The sequence below is a fragment of the Lipotes vexillifer genome, unplaced genomic scaffold (genome assembly GCF_000442215.2).
Source record: "Lipotes vexillifer unplaced genomic scaffold, Lipotes_vexillifer_v1.1 scaffold618, whole genome shotgun sequence".
Classification (NCBI taxonomy): Eukaryota; Metazoa; Chordata; class Mammalia; order Artiodactyla; family Lipotidae; genus Lipotes; species Lipotes vexillifer.
The window spans coordinates 1,744,531-1,766,063 of record NW_006799025.1 but is presented as its reverse complement, the minus strand read 5'-3'; the positions used below and the strand labels follow the sequence as shown (position 1 = coordinate 1,766,063).

The 21,533-nt window shown below is 39.5% G+C and overlaps 1 protein-coding gene across 1 annotated transcript in view; it reads right to left on the bottom strand.

Annotated features, from left to right (window-relative positions):
• The window catches only part of CADPS2 (calcium dependent secretion activator 2), a 524,381-nt gene that overhangs the window by 30,693 nt on the left and 472,155 nt on the right, over window positions 1-21,533 (bottom strand). The window contains exons 26-27 of the mRNA XM_007471293.1: window positions 9,420-9,503; window positions 9,281-9,313 (exon numbers count right to left, since the gene is read on the bottom strand). Coding sequence (XP_007471355.1) covers window positions 9,281-9,313; window positions 9,420-9,503 — 117 coding nt within the window. The remainder of the gene's footprint in view (window positions 1-9,280; window positions 9,314-9,419; window positions 9,504-21,533) is intronic.

The window sequence follows — 21,533 nt, the reverse complement described above, 5'->3', positions numbered from 1 at the left end:
ACAGACCCGCGTCCCCTGCATCGGCAGGCGGACTCTCAACCACTGCGCCACCAGGGAAGCCCTCCCACTAGTTTTTAGTCACTGATCCTAGTTCTATCCTCTTGATTGATACAGACTGAGGCTTCTTTAAATGGGAACTCCATGTATTAAACATGACTCTCTTGTCTCTTAGCGTTTTCCTCTCTCAAGGATAATATTCCAATTTCCCTTTTTTTCTTTATAAGCCATTATTTCCAGGTCCCCTTAACTATGCTGGCTGCTCTCTTCAAAAGGAGGTAAAGTAAAAATTATATGTCGTTTTTAAAAGACTACAGATGGATTTTCCCACAATAACACAGATGTGAACAAGATAGTACAGAGCAGAATGATTACTTTTTAGAATCTGGACACTAGATTTATTATAATCAGTAATAATGTATGATGACAACTCACATTTATTGATCACTAATTTCATTCCAGGAATCCTGAAAAGTTCTTATTAACATATCTACAACAAGCCTAGAAGTGGTATAATTCTATTTCCATTTGATAAAGTAATTGATGTCCACATGCGTATATGCCTATGTCCAAACTCATCTAATTATGGACATTAAATATGTGCAGTTTTAAATATATCAGTTATACCTTAATAAAGCTGTAAAAAAAAAAAAATAAAAGGAAACTGATGCCCAGGGTCATACAGATACTGAGCAAAAGTGATGGAGCAAGGGTTCAAACTCAAGCAGTCTGGCTCCTGAGTTTGGGTTTGTAACTTCTCTGTTATGCTACCTTGTGTTTGTTTTGTTTTGTTTTTTTTAAGCAGCTACTTTACATTATGGTCTCACTTAATTTTTCATACAACTTTTTAACATACATTGCTATCATCTATATCCTCCCTACCTTATAGGGAGGTAATATTTTTTTGGGGGTGGTTAGTTTTAATATTCTACTTTAAATCTACTGAAGTTTTGGTTTGGGCCTAGTGTTCACATCTGTAAAGCTAAAGTGAATGTTTTCATGTTGGTCCTATATCTCCTATAGCCATTCTCCCTTCCCCTCTCTCAGGTCTGAGTTCCCTTCATCTAAGTTACTGTTGAGCAGGGGGAACAGATTCACCCCCTCGAGGTCTTGCTTTCCTTATATGTCTAAGGGCTTTGCCACCATGAACATTCCAAGGTTCTATGATGGAGCCTTGAACTGTGCAACTACAATAGGAACTGCTCTCCAGAATAGGGTTGTTTAACCAAGAAAAAATTTACCAAACCACCCGAAGGTCACAGTTTATCACCCTGATTAGAAAGATATCATGGGGGTGGGGAGGGGTCGGCTACTAGCTTCTCTGCTAAGAAGCAGGAGATAATGAAATTCACTTCTGTTCAGGAACATACTGATGATTTTTCTCTTATGTATGATATTTTTTCTTTCATAAAGAAGTGTCATGAAAGTACAGATTACAAAGATACATAAGACTATGTTCATAACATGTTATATTTAAATGACTTGATTTGAATCATTTTCTGTTATTGACTCTTTTTTAACATCTTTATTGGAGCATAATTGCTTTACAATGTTGTGTTAGTTTCTGCTGTATAACAAAGTGAATCAGCTATACATATACATATATCCCCATATCCCCTCCCTCCTGCGTCTCCCTCCCACCCTCCCTATCCCACCCCTCTAGGTGGTCACAAAGCACCGAGCTGATCTCCCTGTGCTATGCAGCTGCTTCCCACTAGCTATCTATTTTACATTTGGTAGTGTATATATGTCCATGCCCCTCACTCAAGCTTTGTCACAGCTTACTCTTCCCCCTCCCCATGTCCTCAAGTCCATTCTCTACATCTGTGTCTTTATTCCTAGGTTCTTCAGAACCATTTTTTTGTTTTTTAGATTCCATATATATGGAATATATATGGAATTTGCTTTTCTCTTTCTGACTTACTTCACTCTGTATGACAGACTCTGGGTCCATCCACCTCACTACAAATAACTCAATTTCATTTCTTTTTATGGCCGAGTAATTTTCCATTGTATATATGTGCCACATCTTCTTTATCCATTCATCTGTTAATGGACACAGGTTGCTTCCATGTCCTGGCTGTTGTAAATAGTGCTGCAATGAATATTGTGGTACATGACTCTTTTTGAATTTTGGTTTTCTCAGGGTATAGGCCCAGTAGTGGGATTGCTGGGTCGTATGGTAGTTCTATTTTTAGCTTTTTAAGGAACCTCCATACTGTTCTCCATAGTGACTGTATCAGTTTACATTCCCACCAACAGTGCAAGATGGTTTCCTTTTCTCCACACCCTCTCCAGCATTTACTGTTTGTAGATTTTTTAATGATGGCCATTCTGACCAGTGTGAGGTGATAACTCATTATAGTTTTGATTTGCATTTCTCTAATGAGCATTCTTTCATGTGTTTGTTGGCAGTCTGTGTATCTTCTTTGGAGAAATGTCTATTTAGGTCTTCTGCCCATTTTTGGATTGGGCTGTTTGTTTTTTTGATATCAAGCTGCATGAGCTGCTTGTATATTTTGGAGGTTAATCCTTTGTCGGTTGCTTCATTTGCAAATATTTTCTCCCATTTGTTATTGACTCTTATACATCTTTAGCTGTGCTATACTTATATGGAATACCTGACAATCAAGTATGTACTAGGATCATGAATTCCTCCTTCTCTTTTGTGTTAGGAATGCCACTTGATATCATAGATAATTTTATATTTCTAATGCTTCACTTCATAAAATGTAGTTTTTATTTTTTGCTTTTTCAAAATTTCAAAAATGAGATTATTTGCTAGAAGATACTTTTCATTTCTCTGAAGAATTTTTTTTCTAGCTCTTTACCTTACTATCATCTTCTAAGTGACATTTATGGGCTCTGTTGTTTCTTGGATGGAATAGGACAGAGATCTAGAATTCACAGAATGATAGAATATCACAGTTAGAGGGACTAATGCAGTTTATATAACTTATTCATCCATTTTGTAGATAACTAAATTGAGGCCACTGAAGTGAAGTAATGCCCAGGGTCATACAGTTAATCCAAGGGCATAGAGCAGCACAAGAGGAATTAAACCTCAGGTATTAAATCCTAGTCCACTGCCTTTTAATTTTTTTATATTTTAGAGTAATTTCAGATTTATAGAAAAATTGTGAAGATTGTATGGAGAATTCCCATTTACTCCCCACTAAGTTTCGCCTATTATTAATATCTTACATTAGTATGGTGTATTTTACAGTTAATGAACAAATAATGATACATTATGAACTAAAGTCTATACTTTATTCATATTTCTTTAGTTTTTACCTAATGTCCTTCTTACGTTCCACGATCCTGTCCAGAAGACCTCATTACATTTAATTAGTCATTATGTCTCCTTAACCTCTTCCTGTCAACTGATAAGACTTTCATTCTTTTTGATGATCTTGACAATTTGAGTACTGGTCAGATATTCTGTAGACTGTCCCTTTACTGGGATGTGTCTGTTGTTTTTCCCCTGATTAGACTGGAGTTATAGGCTTCTGGAAGGAGACCACCGAATATTTATCAAGAATAAATATTATCTATATAATTTATCACTGTTGATGTTGACCTCAATAAACTGGCTGAGGTAATACTGTCAGGTTTCTCCCTGATAAATCCATTCTCCTCACCCTCCTTTTCATACTGTGCTCTTTGGAAGGGAGTCACTATGCACAGCCTTAAGGAGTAGGGAGTTATACTGTCTCCTTGGAAGTAAAGTATCTACATTATTTATTTGGAATTCTTCTGCTTGGGAGATTTATCTTTTCCATTTCTTTTTGTTCTGGCAGTGCCACATGTAGGATCTTAGTTCCCTGACTAGGGATCGAAACTGCGCCACCTGCACTGGAAGCACCAAGTCTTAACCACTGTACCACCAGGGAAGTCCTTCCCCCATTTATTTATTCAGTGAATCATTTACTTATGTCAGTATGGACTAATAGATATATATTTTATACTTTGTGTTATAAGCTAATACTACCTAATTTATTTGGTTGCTGAACTTACTCTAGCTCAGACCATTGGGAGCTCTCTCAGGGGTCTCCTGGGTCCCTTTAACATATCTCCTATCATTGTGGGTTTTTCTTTCTAAACACTTCCTTACTTTCTCTCACACATATATAAGATGCTCCAGGCTCATCTTGTGTTTCCTGCCCCAGTCCTAGTGTCAGCCATTTCTTCAAGGAATCCTGGTTCATTTTATTGGAGATTAGAGACCACGATCTGGGCACTGGGTGTGCTTGTAGCTACTGGGGTATCACTGCTTCTAGGCTCTCTCAGCTAACCAACCAAGGAAATATATGTGTATATACTAGCCCGTGCATATACGTATATCTAAAAATATTTCTATATGCAACCAGCTCTATCTATATTAAGCTAAAGACAAGTTCACATTGATGGCTCCAACTCCAATCCATTACCAAAGGGATAATTCTAGCCTCTTCCTCTTGTTTGTCTTCAACATCTCACTCCATGAGAAACTTGGCTCCCACCAACCACCATCCTTTACTTAATTGTTCAATTCCATTATACATGTAGAGTGGTTTCTGAATTGCTAACCTGGGAGGAAATACTTTCTCAACAACAGAAGAACGCTTATGTACAGTTCCTTTTTCCTTTATTTTTACATATGCCACTCATTTCAAAAGTGACTCAGATCAGCACTTTTTTCCTTCATCTTTTTTTAGTGAGGTTATTCCATACATTTGCAATAGGGTTTAGATTATTTTATCACAGTCTCCATCCTAGGATCCCATGATATCCTAATTGATTAAAAATTTTTTTTCATATATTCAGGTTCAATTTTTGTGCTATAAAGTTAGACTTGACAGAAGCATAGTGGTTTTTTGTTTTTGTTTTTTTTTTGCGGTACGCGGGCCTCTCACTGCTGTGGCCTCTCCCATTGCGAAGCACAGGCTCCGGACGCGCAGGCTCAGCGGCCATGGCTCACGGGCCCAGCCGCTCCGTGGCATGTGGGATCTTCCCGGACCGGGGCACGAACCCGCGTCCCCTGCATCGGCAGGCGGACTCCCAACCACTGCGCCACCAGGGAAGCCCAGCATAATGTTTTATATCTATCATTACAGTATTACATGGAATAGTCTCACTGCTCCAAAAAGTTCCCTTGGCTTCACCTATTCAGGTCTCCCTGACCTTGAACTTATGGTAACCATTAAACTGTTTGTAATCTTTTTACAGTTTATTTATAGTTTTTTATGTGTAGCTTTCCCTTTTAGAATGTGATATAAATGATATCATACAGTAGGTAGCCTTCTCAGACTGGCTTCTTTCACTTAGCAATATGCCTTTAAGATTCGTCTATGTCTTCGTGTCGCCTGATAGCTAATTTTTCTTTTTCTTTTTTTGCTGACTAGTACTCCAATTGTATGGATATACCACTGCTTGTTTATCCATTCACTGACTGAAAGACATTTTGGTTGCTTCCAATTCTTGAATATGAATAAAGTTGCTATGAACACTTGTGTGCAGGTTTTGGTTGTAGACGTATGTTTTCAAATCAGTTGGATAAATACCTAGGAGTGCAATTTGTGGTTTGCTAAAGACTATATTTAGCTTTGTAAGAAACTGCAAAATGGTCTTCCAAAATGGCTGTACCATTTTGTATTTCCACCAGCAATGAATGAGAGTCCCTATTGCTCTGCATCCTTGTCAACATTTTGCTACTGGCAGTTTTTAAATTTTAGCCATGCTAATAGGTGTGTAATAGTATCTTATTGTTTTAATTTTCATTTCTCTAATGAAAAATGATGTTGAGCATCTTTTCATTTGCCTATTTGATACCTATATGTCTTAACTGCAGTGTCTGTTCTTATCTTTTGCCCATTTTTTAATTGAGCTGTTTGTTTTCTTATTGTTGAGTATTAAGAGTTCTTTGTACATTTTAGATACAAGTCCTTGATCAAATATATGTCTGTGGCTTGTCTTTTCATTCCTTAACAGTGCAGAGCAGTCGATTATTAAGTCCAACTTACAATGTTTTTCTTTCATGGATGCTTTTGGTGTTGTGTCTAAAACCTTATCACCAAACTTAAGGCCATAAATATTTTCTCTATGTTTTCTTCTAGAAGTTTTATATTGTGGTTTGCATTTTACAGGTAGGTTTTTGATCAGTTTTGAGTTAATTTCTGTGAAAGGTGAGCCAGTGTTGTTGTTGTTTCTTTTCTCATAAGGTTCTCCTTAAAAGACTGCTTCAGAGAGGTATCTTGCTGGAGTTTTAGCATAAAAAAACAAACAAACGAACAAAAAAACCAGTAACAGCCAACAGCACCTCATAGCTTTTGAAGTTAATGTTTACAGACATCAATAATAGAGGTGTACAGTCAGAATGGCCATCATCAAAAAATCTAGAAACAATAAATGCTGGAGAGGGCGTGGAGAAAAGGGAACACTCTTGCACTGCTGGTGGGAATGTGAATTGGTTCAGCCACTATGGAGAACAGTATGGAGGTTCCTTAAAAAACTACAAAAAGAACTACCATATGACCCAGCAATCCCACTACTGGGCATATACCCTGAGAAAACCAAAATTCAAAAAGAGTCATGTACCAAAAGGTTCACTGCAGCTCTATTTACAATAGCCCGGAGATGGAAACAACCTAAGTGCCCATCGTCGGATGAATGGATAAAGAAGATGTGGCACATATATACAATGGGATATTACTCAGCCATAAAAAGAAACGAAATTGAACTATTTGTAATGAGGTGGCTAGACCTAGAGTCTGTCATACAGGGTGAAGTAAGTCAGAAAGAGAAAGACAAATACCGTATGCTAACACATATATGTGGAATTTAAGAAAAAATAATGTTATGAAGAACCTAGGGGTAAGACGGGAATAAAGACACAGACCTACTGGAGAACGGACTTGAGGATATGGGGAGGGGGAAGGGTGAGCTGTGATAGGGCGAGAGAGAGACATGGACATATATATATACTAACAAACGTAAGGTAGATAGCTAGTGGGAAGCAGCCGCATGGCACAGGGATATCGGCTCGGTGCTTTGTGACCGCCTGGAGGGGTGGGATAGGAAGGGTGGGAGGGAGGGAGACGCAAGAGGGAAGAGATATGGGAACATATGTATACGTATAACTGATTCACTTTGTTATAAAGCAGAAACTAACACACCATTATAAAGCAATTATACCCCAATAAAGACGTTAAAAAAAAATAATAATAGAGGTGTAATGTCTGGACCTAAGGGAGAAATTCTTCCTATAGCAATCTGCCATGGCCAGACCATATCTATGGTTTAGTATGCTTTGCTCTCGGTGGCAACTTGATTTAATAGTGAAATTGGTAAGCTGGAATTCATCTAGAGAGTGATTGGTATGATAAAGAGTCTGGGTACAACTGTTACAGCTGTTCTCATGATATGTCTATTTCCCTATCTCTTTTATTCCTAGACACTGAACAGCTTGTGGGCAGGACATATATATTTTTTCATCATACATGCCCAGAGTCTAGCACTTAGTATGTGTTACATAAGTATTTAATTAGTGAATTCAGTGAAGAAGTTAAGGATGTTTAATACAGAAAATAAGAATTCCTCAGACAATATATCCCTTTGAATAGCCACCATATCTTTTGGGAAGAGGACGTATGATAATTATCAACAAATATTTGAAGGGCTATCGTGCAGAAAAGGGATTAGAACCAAGACAGAATTCACAGAGGTACAGAATTTCAACTCATTATACATAAGAGGAGGCTGTCTTATGGTGAGCCTGCAATCGCTGAAAAAATTAAAAGAGCCTGACTGAATCTTTGTGAGGGATATCAGGAGAGGGGGCTTCTGCATTGAGAAGAAGAGTGAATGAACCGCTTTCTGTGTCTTTCAATGCTGAAGCTCTATGGGCTCTAACAGATCTAGCACACAGTCAAATTAAGAATTTCAAAAGCTCTAAGAACAGAAATACTTATGGGGTCCTATTCAAAATTAAAACCAAAAATTTGTAATTCAAAATTAAAAACAAAAATCTATATTATAAAGTATTCGCTAGGAATTCCAATAAAGTTCATGTGTTCCCATGATTAGGTGTCTTTTTTTTTTTTATACAGCAAGTATAAACTATTCCCCCTTAATTCTCCCTTTCTCTCTTTCATGCTGTTCCTTTGCAGGACCATACACATGTGATTATTTCTGCTTATTGCCCAGTACTGACTTTCTGATTCTAGGTAAAAGACAAGGAGTATGCCAAGATTTCTTTTGGAATCATCTGTAAAACTAAAAACAAACAAGCAAAAAACTACTCTGAAGAAACCCCAGGCAAAGGCAGGAAAGTCCATGGCCTTTTGATTTAAAATGTTCATCTATAATAACTATAGCAGCAATAAATCTGGAGACTGTCTAGTCCATAGTATAAAATGCAGTTATGCATTTCAAAAATAAGAGCCACCTACAACTGATATACAACGCTTGCCAGCTCTCAAACCACTAACATTCATAATGATGATCTAGGGATGGTGATGCTATTCAAGTACAGCCTTAATCAAAGATGAGATGACTTATATTCCATTTAGTTTTCAATTTTAAGTTTCTTCCCATTGGGCTAATTCTTTGAAAACTGATACACGTGCCAAAACACATGATTAAACAGAACATCTTAGGCCTTGATCATATATACGTGATAACAGAATTTAAGGCAAAAGCTAATTTGTTAATGACTATCAACTTACAAATGCTGTACTAACTTGTTGATTATATTTATCACGTGAATTTTTTTCATTGTAGCTAAGTAAGTTTCATACTTTCCTCTCACGGTATCTTAACTGTTGAACAAATTTACAGGTCACGCATTATTTCCCAAGAATTCTGTGAAAAACCAAATGTTGAACTAAGTGAATACTGATTTATTTATAACACTTCTGTATTCAGAAAACTAGTTCTTTGATTCAACAGGTCTTGACTGTTCCTTTAACTCCTATAAGAAACCTGTTAGAGCTTTCATGGAAAGGAAAGGACAGTGAACCGTTTCCTATAAGTAATGTGAGTCATTTTCTCCCCGATCCTACAGCTGCCACTGAGCTGATATGTTCTCATGATGAATTGACCTCCCCAAGTTACAATGGAAAAAGTACACTGAAATAACCTTGCCAGGCCTTGTTGTGAGGGTCAGTGCTTGCTTAAGAAAAATAAACTGCTCCCTGAGGCAATGATACTAGATTAAAGATTTGAAATAAACCCGTGGTGAACCATAATTATTTTTTTGAAGACTTATTTATAATTTTAAAAAGCAGATAAAAAAAATACTTACTGGAACATCAACATATTTTGCGGCTGCTTTCACCTTAAGTGGAAAAGAGATAATTATGAGAATTATTTTCTTAACTGTTTGATAAGTGCTGTGACAGCAGTCAAAAGACAGCAGAGGAGAACTCATTCAAAATACTCACAGTGAATGACAGAATGGATGAAAAGAAAGTGCCTTCGTCATATCTTGACAGCTTAGACAACACCCCTTCCAACACTGAAACAAACTAGAATACAGTTTATAGTGAGTATTTAGGATAGTACTGTGCATACAAACAAATAACGGGGCAAACGATTCTTGGACCAACTTCTCCCGCGGCACAAAAATCTGAAATGTATAAACTGACACATTGACAAAATCTCATTTTGAAGATGAACTCTAAGGTCCTTTTACATTGCTGGAAAAAATACGCACATTTTTTAAGATAAAAGAACAATGTGTAATAGGAGTCTGGTTACTACGTGTGAGATAACTTAAACCATTAGTAAAAAACTTTAAATCCCTGTGACTCTTCCTTAATATAATTTTCAACTCCAACATAGATGTTTATAAGTCCTCATCACAAGAAAAAATGTTGTAACTAAGTATGGGGATGGACTTATTTTGGTGATCATTTTGCGATTTATACAGATATCAAATCACTATGTTGTATACCTGCAACTGACATAATGTATGTCGATGACACCTCAATAAAAAAAAATAGAGAGATGTTTCGAGGCAACGATGGTCAAGCTTTATCAAATTCCTTTCTATCATATATCACTCGACCATTCCCCAACTTTTTCTATCTACAGAAGAGGTTGAATGACAAAGAACAGATAATGAAAAGGTGTAACATTTGGGGCCCTTGTAACATTGAAATGAAGTATGATACATCAGCTAACGAGTATTCACCAAGCAGTTCCAATTGGGACATGTAAGGATCATCCCTGCTTTCAGAAGCTTACAGAGTAGTTGGGAAGCTCAAACAGATACACACACTGCAGAGTACAATGAAAAGAGCACCAGACTGAGAATATAAACCCTGATTCTGTCATTGACTGACTGCTCTGTGGGCTCCAGCCAACCAGTGCACCGGTTCCCCCATCAGTCAAAGGTGTGTTTGTGTTGGTGGGACGGGTATGGAATTTAAATTGTCTTAAGAGTTTTATATTTCTAAAATTTTATACTTCTATGAAATGAGAGTTAAGACATATATACTTTAATGTAATTAAAAATGTGGAGAATTTTATTTCATTGAGCAGAAACAGTAAGATCTGGCATGAAGATAAATAAGAGATATTAATAAGGATCTACTGCCCTACATCTTTCCTCTTTAGAAGCAAAATAATATGCACTATTGACAAGTTATACCTTCCCAAAAGAGAAAATACTGACAAGGTTTTTTAAATACAAAAAGGGAAATTAATGAAGGCTGGTTTTTGTTCACATAGCAGCTTCTTAAACAAAGGGATAATAGTTCTAGGGACACAGCTTATTGGTCTCTGGTGAGCAGAGAACTCGCTGAGAGTGCACAGGAAATAATCTTTTCTCTATGGCTGGTCAATTACTGCAAAATAGTTTATGCAAAAGAAACAAAAACTTCCCTCCAGGTTTCTCCATCACATCATTTGCGACATGATGTAAGAACACAGAAATAAATTGATGTGAACTGCTGACTAAAATTTTATTTTTATTTTTATTTAAAAAATTTTTTTCTCAACCCTGAAATTTTATTTTTAAAGAATGAGAACTATGTATGGTTGGTTAGTTATCCTAGGGGATACAAATAGCAAAATACATAAAATTACAAATTGTTCACAACTAAAAGTCAGTTTAGCACTTTCCTCCTGCCCTTTAAGATTTCTTACCAATCACAGCTGGCTAACTCAACTTGTTGTGGTTGACAAAGACCAAGAAGACCTATACTCCAGGGCTATGACCAGGGGAAGGACCTATACTCCAGGGCTATGACCAGGGGAAGGACCTATACTCCAGGGCTATGACCAGGGGAAGGACCTATACTCCAGGGCTATGACCAGGGGAAGGGAATGCCAAACTTAATGGCCCTCTGCGGAAAATGCCTCATCTCTTGTAACTCAAATCTTGAAAGCCAGTGTGTGATGGCGGTATCATTTGCCACGAGGAGAGCGACAACTGCTATGGTTACCAGACAACGTGAACCACTGAAGGCTCTGGCATAGCACCTGGTTCTTGGAGGCTTCAAGCAGGTATTTGTTTACACAGGTGAGTGATGCTGAGGGACTAGGCAAAGTAGAGGCAGACCCTGTGGATGGATTTAGAAGATCTTAGCTCGAGTTGAAGCTCTGCCACTCTCTGGCGGTGAGACAACAGTCTGGACATTCAGCTTCTCTAGCCTCAGTGTACTCATCAGTAAAATGGGGGAAATGTCACTGCTTTGCTCACAATAAGGATGGTGTGAAAATCAGCAGAGATGACTTAGGTGAAGGGACTGTGAAAATGGCAACACACTAAGAGATGTAAAAAATGAATATTATTGGTATGATGAGCTAAATCACTAGCCATTACATGTCTAAAAACCTACACATGTTAAGTCACAAGTTAACGGGGGTAGCCTTGGGATTGTTCAGTGATAAGGAGAAATAATTCATTTGGTTACCAGCGAATGCGTCTAATTCAGTGACATGATGTCTATGGAGGCAGGATAGAGTTGATGCTGTCAGTCAGAAGACCCATGTCGGAATCCCATCTGTTTCAAGGTCATGTGGCTGACAGTAGAGGAGGGAGGCTTTGGACACAGGTGGTCTGGCTCCAGAGCCCGTGTTCTTTGCCATCACACTACAGAGTTGTAAGCATTAAATGATATGACATAACTAATGTGCCTGGCATATAACAAGTGCTCAATAAATGCTATTTTATTCTCCTTATTGAGCACCTAATAGGAAAAAAAAAAAAAAAAAAAAAAAAATGAGTCTTAGACCCTTCCCTCCAGGAATGCACAAACTAGTAGGAGAGACAGATGTGTACACAGTTGGTCATGACACAAGGCAGGAAGTGATGACAGACAAACAGTGTAACTGAAACTGACTTCCATTGGAGGATACTGGGTAAGCTTCGTTTGCATGGTGGCACAGGGGCTGAGCAGCAGGGTAGCAGAAATCGAGTGGCTAAAACAACACTTGGGGAAGCCCATTAACAGATGACCTTAGGGCAGAAGTTGCCCCACTGTGGCATCTGACAGCCTGTCTGGCTCGTCTTCTCGTTAGAGTGTGAAGCAGCACCAGGTTATATCCCACTAAGTCCAGTGTGTGCACCGGTGGCCTGCTGCGTGCATGTCACAGCAGTCTTGGCCTCCATTTTTTTTTTTTTTTTTTTTTTTTTTTTGCGGTACGCGGGCCTCTCACTGTTGTGGCCTCTCCCGTTGCGGAGCACAGGCTCCGGACGCGGAGGCCCAGCGGCCATGGCTCACGGGCCCAGCCGCTCGGCGGCACGTGGGATCCTCCCGGACCGGGGCACGAACCCGCGTCCCCTGCATCGGCAGGCGGACTCTCAACCACTGCGCCACCTGGGAAGCCCCTTGGCTTCCATTTTAACAATAGTGCAGAGCCTCTCCCTGGGACCCTCCCTACCCCAAATGGTCCCTGGGGAGGCCCAATACAGCAGGGACTCTAAGTGCTTACATGGCAGTGAACAGTGACTGCACCTCTGGGACCAACCACGTGAGCCATACAGTTCCAACAGGAAGGTTTTCTTTGTAAGATTTCTGTCAAGGCACACGTGGTGGAAGAGCTACCTTAAAACCCAAAATCTGTTAACAAGATGGACTAATAATGATGTAGCTTCCATCTGGCTTTTAATTGTAGAAGACAGCAAGATTCCAAAGAAATCCAGCTAAACGCTGGGTTTAGTTGCTGTGTCTTTAACTGTTTCCTGTGAACTTTCTCTGTACAGCTCAGGGAGGATATAAATACTTACAGGTTTGCCTTGCGCTCTCTGTTCTCCTGAGGATGTCAGGTTGGAATGAAACCCTGTAATCTCTGTTTCCCTGCTTTTTATTGCGGATGTCATTTACTGGGTTTGTTTGAATAATATTTAGCGCCCAAAGTCTGTCTGGGTCATTACCAACTTTGCCTCATTATGTACGCTCTCAGGGAAATTAAAGATGAAGGTACGTTGAAAGGACTGGTAGAAGGAGACATGAAGTATGCCACAAGCCATGTTGGTTTAAATTTCCTGCTGGATTTTAACTGGGTATAGGATTCATTTTCCTACACGTATGGAAAGTAGAATGACAAATTCTGAGAAGTGATAGGAACGATTCAGCTGTAGATTGGTGGGTTCAAAACACGCGGTTCTTACTTTTTTCAACTGTGCAATTTCAGGAAGTGAACAAGGAATATTTGCATCATTTACACTGCAAGTTATTAAATCTTCCACAGAAAAAAGATGCATCCATAAACAAGACTAATCATGAAAAACTAGGTGTATTTTGGAGGGGGGGGAGGTTAAATAGGGCTGGAGATATCTATCAGATGTTTTATTTTTGTTTGGTACAATCAGGACTGACTAGTACTGTTAAAAATCCACCTGGAACCAGAATGTCATGGATTGGAAGAAAGCGGGTTTCCTTCCCTGAACTGGAATGTTAATGTTATGATACAATGGAATATAATTCTCGCTTCTCCCACTGTGTATCCACGTCCTCTTTGAACCTTGGTTCCAAATGACTCCGAAAAGGTCCTTCCAGATTATCCAGATCGGTACTGAGGATGGACAGGATCTGACAGCACGTATTTATACAACATGCCTTGTTCTGCACCGTATCTCAGACAACTTCCAAAACAGCACGCCTAGCCCGGATGTTGGTGAAGTCTCCACATTCCTCTCATTGTTCCTTTCTCCCTTGTCTCCCAAATAGACTGAACTATGTTGGTTTGTATTTTTTTTCTTCTAATGACTCCTAACAGTGCATGTTATTCCTTTCAAGCACATTCTTGGGTTTGAACAGTTGTCTTCTGAATACATCGCCTTGATCCAAACAAGTAAATTTAACCAAGTTAACTTAATCAGACTGAATTGGTGGTGGTGGAGGAGATACTTTAATTGCATCATCTAGACAGTCAGGTCAGATTTGTCCTCTGTCCCTCTTAAGAGAAATGCAGGGGAAAATATTCTAGGTTATTAAAAAGAATAGGTGTTGTGTGTCTGTACAGGTATTTACACCTACATACCTATATATCTATATATGTACTTAGTGAAAAAGTATATACTCTTTCCTAAATCCATTTTTGCAATAATTGAGAATTCAGGAAGTTGAATATACTGCTATGGTCTTTTAATTCATACCCAGAATTTACTGAGCCCCTGTTACTGGAGTGCATCATGAGAGTGATCACTTCCTCACTCTTTGCTCTGTTGACCATTTCCTCCAGCCAGTTCTTTCCCAGAGCCTTCCCAGTTTTTCTTTAGCATCCTTATGTTACACACAATGAATTCCACTCTCATCTACCTGACTCACAGCTGTCCCACACGACTGCCTGCCCAAGCTGGTCCCATAGTGTGTATGCCTGCATGTAACAAATATCGAAGGGAATATCCACAGAGCCTGGACATATAAAGGGGACATGAGAAGACTGTGCAGTGAAGCTCCCATTCTTTTCCTCTCTGATCCTGCTGAGTTCTGTGTGCTGTTGTGCAAAGATGACAGGCTTAGGGCTACAGGGTCAAGTCCTGGCCCCTCCGTCAGCCACTGTAAAACCGTGGGCCTTTGTTTCCTCATCTGTGAACAAGGAGACTGGACTCTGGGTGGATCAGGCCTGCCTTGGGAGATGGGGCTACACAGGTAGGCTCTGGCCTGCTTCCCCTCCTCAATCAGAATAGCTTTGCTTCCACCAGTGTTGTATCTGGGGTGCTACCTAAGATATATCTGAAGACATTAAATATATCTCATAAACATCATAAAAGCATATAGAAATATGTCTTATAAACATTACAGAAATGTTTGAAAAGTCTCTGTTAAACAATCTCAGGGTTCTCTTCCAACTCTAGCATCGTGTGTGCTATGGGACTTCAGAGCCTGGGGAGAAAAGATGCAGGTCCCTGGAAGCCTCCATACACAAACATATAGAAGGATCTTTGCTTTATTCATTTATTTTTTGATGTGGACCATTTTTAAAGTCTTTATTGAATTGGTTACAATATTGCTTCTGTTTCATATTTTGGCTTTTTGGCCACAAGGCATGTGGGATCTTAGTTCCCTGACCAGGGATCGAACCCACACACCCTGCACTGGAAGGCGAAGTCTTAACCACTGGACCTCCAGGGAAGTCCCCAGAATTTTTGCTTTAGACTGAGAAAAGGCTGTAGGTTTTCTTCTCATCCAGTATGCCTGCTTTTTTTTTTTAATGCGGAAACTGAGTCATGCAAGGAGACCCAGCTGGTAACATGAAGAAACAGGAACGGAGTCCAGTTCTCCTGAGCCTCCCACAGTTTATCTGACTGAATTAATTCTAATATAAGGCAGCAATAAATATAGCATTTCTTGTCTCCTCTCCTTGGCAAGAGTTAATGTTCCTGCCTTCATTTTTTTTTTCTTGGTAAAAATTATCTAAGTCCTTTTCTGGATAGAAGCTTCTTTTTTGTTTTTGTTTTTGCTTCCTTTAAAATGGTTTTTATTTCTTCCATTTCATTTCTCCATGTCTTCCTCAGGAGTTCCACTTATAACATATATACCTGAGAACAGCAGCCACTGATAGAATCATGTTCAATGGCCGAAATCTTATAATCCCATTGGTATTTTGATCCCATATCCTTCCTGTGAACTCCAGCCCCAAATACCTAAATATCTGAATGTCCCCTTGCTATCTCCTCCTTCAGGTATCTCAGAGGCAGCTCAATTCCCCCATGTCCAATACTGACATGGGTCGTTCCCTCCAAATCTCTCCCTCTTCCAGGGCACCCTGCATCACTGAATGGCACAACATCCATCTCCTGCTGCAGGCTATAAACCTAGAAGTAATTGTCAACGTTTTCCCTTCTCTCCCCATTACTAACCCCTTGTCTTAGTCTGCTCAGGCTGCTATAACAGAATGCCATAGACTGGGTGGCTTATAAACCACAGTAACTTCTCATACTCTGGAGGCTGAGAAGGCCACAGTCAAGGTGCTGGCAGATTTAATGTCTGGTGAGGACCCAATTGCTGGATCATAGATGATACCTTCTGGCTGTGTTTTCACATGGCAGAAGGGACTAGGGAGCTCTGTGGGGTGTTATTTATAACAAAGTGAATCAGCTATACGCATACATATATCCTCATATCCCTTCCCTCTTGCGTCTCCCTCCCACCCTCCCTGTCCCACCCCTCTAGGTGGTCACAAAGCACCGAGCTGATCTCCCTGTGCTACGTGGCTGCTTCCCACTAGCTATCTATTTTACATTTGGTAGTGTATATACGTCCATGTCACTTTCTCACTTTGTCCCAGCTTATCCTTCCCCCTCCCCGTGTCCGCAAGTCCATTCTCTACATTTGCATCTTTATTCCGGTCCTGCCCCTAGGTTCTTCAGAACCTTTTTTCGTTTTTTTTTTTTTTTTTGTTTCCTCCATACACAAACATATAGAAGGATCTTTGCTTTATTCATTTATTTTTTGATGTGGACCATTTTTAAAGTCTTTATTGAATTGGTTACAATATTGCTTCTGTTTCATATTTTGGCTTTTTGGCCACAAGGCATGTGGGATCTTAGTTCCCTGACCAGGGATCGAACCCACACACCCTGCACTGGAAGGCGAAGTCTTAACCACTGGACCTCCAGGGAAGTCCCCAGAATTTTTGCTTTAGACTGAGAAAAGGCTGTAGGTTTTCTTCTCATCCAGTATGCCTGCTTTTTTTTTTTAATGCGGAAACTGAGTCATGCAAGGAGACCCAGCTGGTAACATGAAGAAACAGGAACGGAGTCCAGTTCTCCTGAGCCTCCCACAGTTTATCTGACTGAATTAATTCTAATATAAGGCAGCAATAAATATAGCATTTCTTGTCTCCTCTCCTTGGCAAGAGTTAATGTTCCTGCCTTCATTTTTTTTTTCTTGGTAAAAATTATCTAAGTCCTTTTCTGGATAGAAGCTTCTTTTTTGTTTTTGTTTTTGCTTCCTTTAAAATGGTTTTTATTTCTTCCATTTCATTTCTCCATGTCTTCCTCAGGAGTTCCACTTATAACATATATACCTGAGAACAGCAGCCACTGATAGAATCATGTTCAATGGCCGAAATCTTATAATCCCATTGGTATTTTGATCCCATATCCTTCCTGTGAACTCCAGCCCCAAATACCTAAATATCTGAATGTCCCCTTGCTATCTCCTCCTTCAGGTATCTCAGAGGCAGCTCAATTCCCCCATGTCCAATACTGACATGGGTCGTTCCCTCCAAATCTCTCCCTCTTCCAGGGCACCCTGCATCACTGAATGGCACAACATCCATCTCCTGCTGCAGGCTATAAACCTAGAAGTAATTGTCAACGTTTTCCCTTCTCTCCCCATTACTAACCCCTTGTCTTAGTCTGCTCAGGCTGCTATAACAGAATGCCATAGACTGGGTGGCTTATAAACCACAGTAACTTCTCATACTCTGGAGGCTGAGAAGGCCACAGTCAAGGTGCTGGCAGATTTAATGTCTGGTGAGGACCCAATTGCTGGATCATAGATGATACCTTCTGGCTGTGTTTTCACATGGCAGAAGGGACTAGGGAGCTCTGTGGGGTGTTATTTATAACAAAGTGAATCAGCTATACGCATACATATATCCTCATATCCCTTCCCTCTTGCGTCTCCCTCCCACCCTCCCTGTCCCACCCCTCTAGGTGGTCACAAAGCACCGAGCTGATCTCCCTGTGCTACGTGGCTGCTTCCCACTAGCTATCTATTTTACATTTGGTAGTGTATATACGTCCATGTCACTTTCTCACTTTGTCCCAGCTTATCCTTCCCCCTCCCCGTGTCCGCAAGTCCATTCTCTACATTTGCATCTTTATTCCGGTCCTGCCCCTAGGTTCTTCAGAACCTTTTTTCGTTTTTTTTTTTTTTTTAGATTCCATACATATGTGTTAGCATATGGTATTTGCTTTTCTCTTTCTGACTTACTTCACTCTGTATGACAGACTCTAGGTCCATCCACCTCACTACAAATAACTCAATTTCATTTCTTTTTATGGCTGAGTAATTTTCCATTGTATATATGTGCCACATCTCCTTTATCCATTCATCTGTCAGTGGACACTTAGGTTGCTTCCATGTCCTAGCTATTGTAAATAGTGCTGCAGTGAACACTGTGGTACATGACTCTTTTTGAATTATGGTTTTCTCAGGGTATCATCAGTGATACTGGCCTGTAGTTTTCTTTTCTTGTAACACCTTTGTCTGGTTTTGGTATCAGGGTAATGGTGACCTCGTAGAATGAGTTTGGGAGTGTTCCTCCCTCTGCTATATTTTGGAAGAGTTTGAGAAGGATAGGTGTTAGCTCTTCTCTAAATGTTTTATAGAATTCACCTGGGAAGCCATCTGGTCCTGGGCTTTTGTCTGTTGGAAGATTTTTAATCGCTGTTTCAATTTCAGTACTTGTGATTGGTCTGTTTATGTTTTCTATTTCTTCCTGGTTCAGTTTCGGAAGGTTGTGTTTTTCTAAGAATTGTCCATTTCTTCCAGGTTGTCCATTTTATTGGCATATAGTTGCTTGTTATAATCTCTCATGATCCTTTGTATTTCTGCAGTGTCAGTTGTTACTTCTGCTTCTTCATTTCTAATTCTGTTGGTTTGTGTCTTCTCCCTTTTTTTCTTGATGAGTCTGGCTAATGGTTTATCAACTTTGTTTATCTTCTCAAAGAACCAGCTTTTAGTTTTATTGATCTTTGCTACTGTTTCCTTCATTTCTTTTTCATTTATTTCTGATCTGATCTTTATGATTTCTTTCCTTCTGCTAACTTTGGTAGTTTTTGCTCTTCTTTCTCTAATTGCTTTAGGTGTAAGGTTAGGTTGTTTGACATTTTTCTTGTTTCTTGAGGTAGGACTGTGCTATAAACTTCCCTCTTAGAACTGCTTTTGCTGCATCCCATAGGTTCTGGGTCATCGTGTTTTCACTGTCATTGGTTTCTAGGTATTTTTTGATTTCCTCTTTGATTTCTTCAGTGATCTCTTGTTTATTTAGTAGCATATCGTTTGGCCTCCATGTATTTGTATTTTTTACAGTTTTTTTTTTTTCCTGTAATTGATATCTAGTCTCATAGCATTGTGGTTGGAAAAGATACTTGATATGATTTCAATTTTCTTAAATTTACCAAGGCTTGATTTGTGACCCAAGATATGATCTATCCTGGAGAATGTTCCATGAGCACTTGAGACTCAAGTGTATTCTGTCGTTTTGGGATGGAATGCCCTATAAATATCAATTAAGTCCATCTGGCTTAATGTGTCATTTAAAGCTTGTGTTTCCTTATTTATTTTCATTTTGGATGATCTGTCCATTGGCGAAAGTGGGGTGTTAAAGTCCCCTACTATGATTGTGTCACTGTCAATTTCCCCTTTTATGGTTGTTATCATTTGCCTTACGTATTGAGGTGCACCTATGTTGGGTGCATAAATATTTACAATTGTTATATCTTCTTCTTGGATTGATCCCTTGATCATTATGTAGTGTCCTTCTTTGTCTCTTCTAACAGTCTTTATTTTAAAATCTATTTTGTCTGATATGAGAATTGCTACTCCACCTTTCTTTTGATTTCCATTTGCATGGAGTATCTTTTTCCATCCCCTCACTTTCAGTCTGTATGTGTCCCTAGGTCTGAAGTGGGTCTCTTGTAGACAGCATATATACGGGTGTGTTTTTGTATCCATTCATCCAGTCTATGTCTTTTGGTTGGAGCATTTAATCCATTTGTATTTAAGGTAATTATTGATATGTATGTTCCTATTACCATTTTCTTAACTGTTTCGGGTTTGTTTTTGTAGGTCTTTTCCTTCTCTTGTGTTTCCTGCCTAGAGAAGTTCCTTTAGCTTTTGTTGTAAAGCTGGTTTGGTGGTGCTGAATTCTCTTAGCTTTTGCTTGTCTGTAAAGGTTTTAATTTCTCCATCAAATCTGAATGAGATCCTTGCTGGGTAGAGCAATCTTGGTTGCAGGTTCTTCCCTTTCATCACTTTAAATATGTCCTGCCACTCCCTTCTGGCTTGCAGAGTTTCTGCTAAGAAACCAGCTGTTAGCCTTATGGGGATTCCCTTGTATGTTATTTGTTGCTTTTCCCGTGCTGCTTTTAATATTTTTTCTTTGTATTTAATTTTTGATAGTTTGGTTAATATGTGTCTGGCATGTTTCTCCTTGGATTTATCCTGTATGGGACTCTCTGTGCTTCCTGGAGTTGACTGACTATTTCCTTTCCCATATTTGGGAAGTTTTCAACTATAACCTCTTCCAATATTTTCTCAGTCCCTTTCTTCTTCTCTTCTTCTTCTGGGACCCCTATAATTCGAATGTTGGTGCGTTTAATGTTGTCCCAATCGCTTCTCGGCCTTTTGGCTAAGATCAAGTGTAATGTTGTCCCAGAGGCCTTTGAGACTGTCCTCAATTCTTTTCATTCTTTTTCCTTTATTCTGCTCTGCGGTAGTCATTTCCACTATTTTATCTTCCAGGTCACTTATCCGTTCTTCTGTCTCAGTTATTCTGCTGATTCCTTGTAAGAGAATTTTTAATTTCATTTTTTGTGTTGTTCATCGTTTGTTTGTTCTTTAGTTCTTCTAGGTCCTTGTTAAATGTTTCTTGTATTTTCTCCATTCTATTTCCAAGATTTTGGATCATCTTTACTATCATTACTCTGAATTCTCTTTCAGGTAGACTGCCTATTTTCTCTTCCTTTGTTTGGTCTGGTGGGCTCCTTCACCTTGCTGTGTGTTTCTCTGTCTTCTCATTTTGCTTAACTTACTGTGCTTGGGGTCTCCTTTTCGCAGGCTTCAGGTCGTGATTCCCGTTGTTTTTGGTGTCTGTCCCCAGTGGGTAAGGTTGGTTCAGTGGGTTGTGTAGGCTTCGTGGTGGAGGGGACTGATGCCTGTGTTCTGGTGGATGAAGTTGGATCTTGTCTTTCTGGTGGGCAGGACCATGTCTGGTGGTGTGTTTTGGGGTGTCTGTGAACTTATTATGATTTTAGGCAGTCTCTCTGCTAATGGGTGGGACTGTGTTCCTGTCTTGCTAGTTGTTTGGCATGGTGTGTCCAACACTGGAGCTTGCTGGTTGTTGAGTGGAGCTGGGTCTTAGCGTTG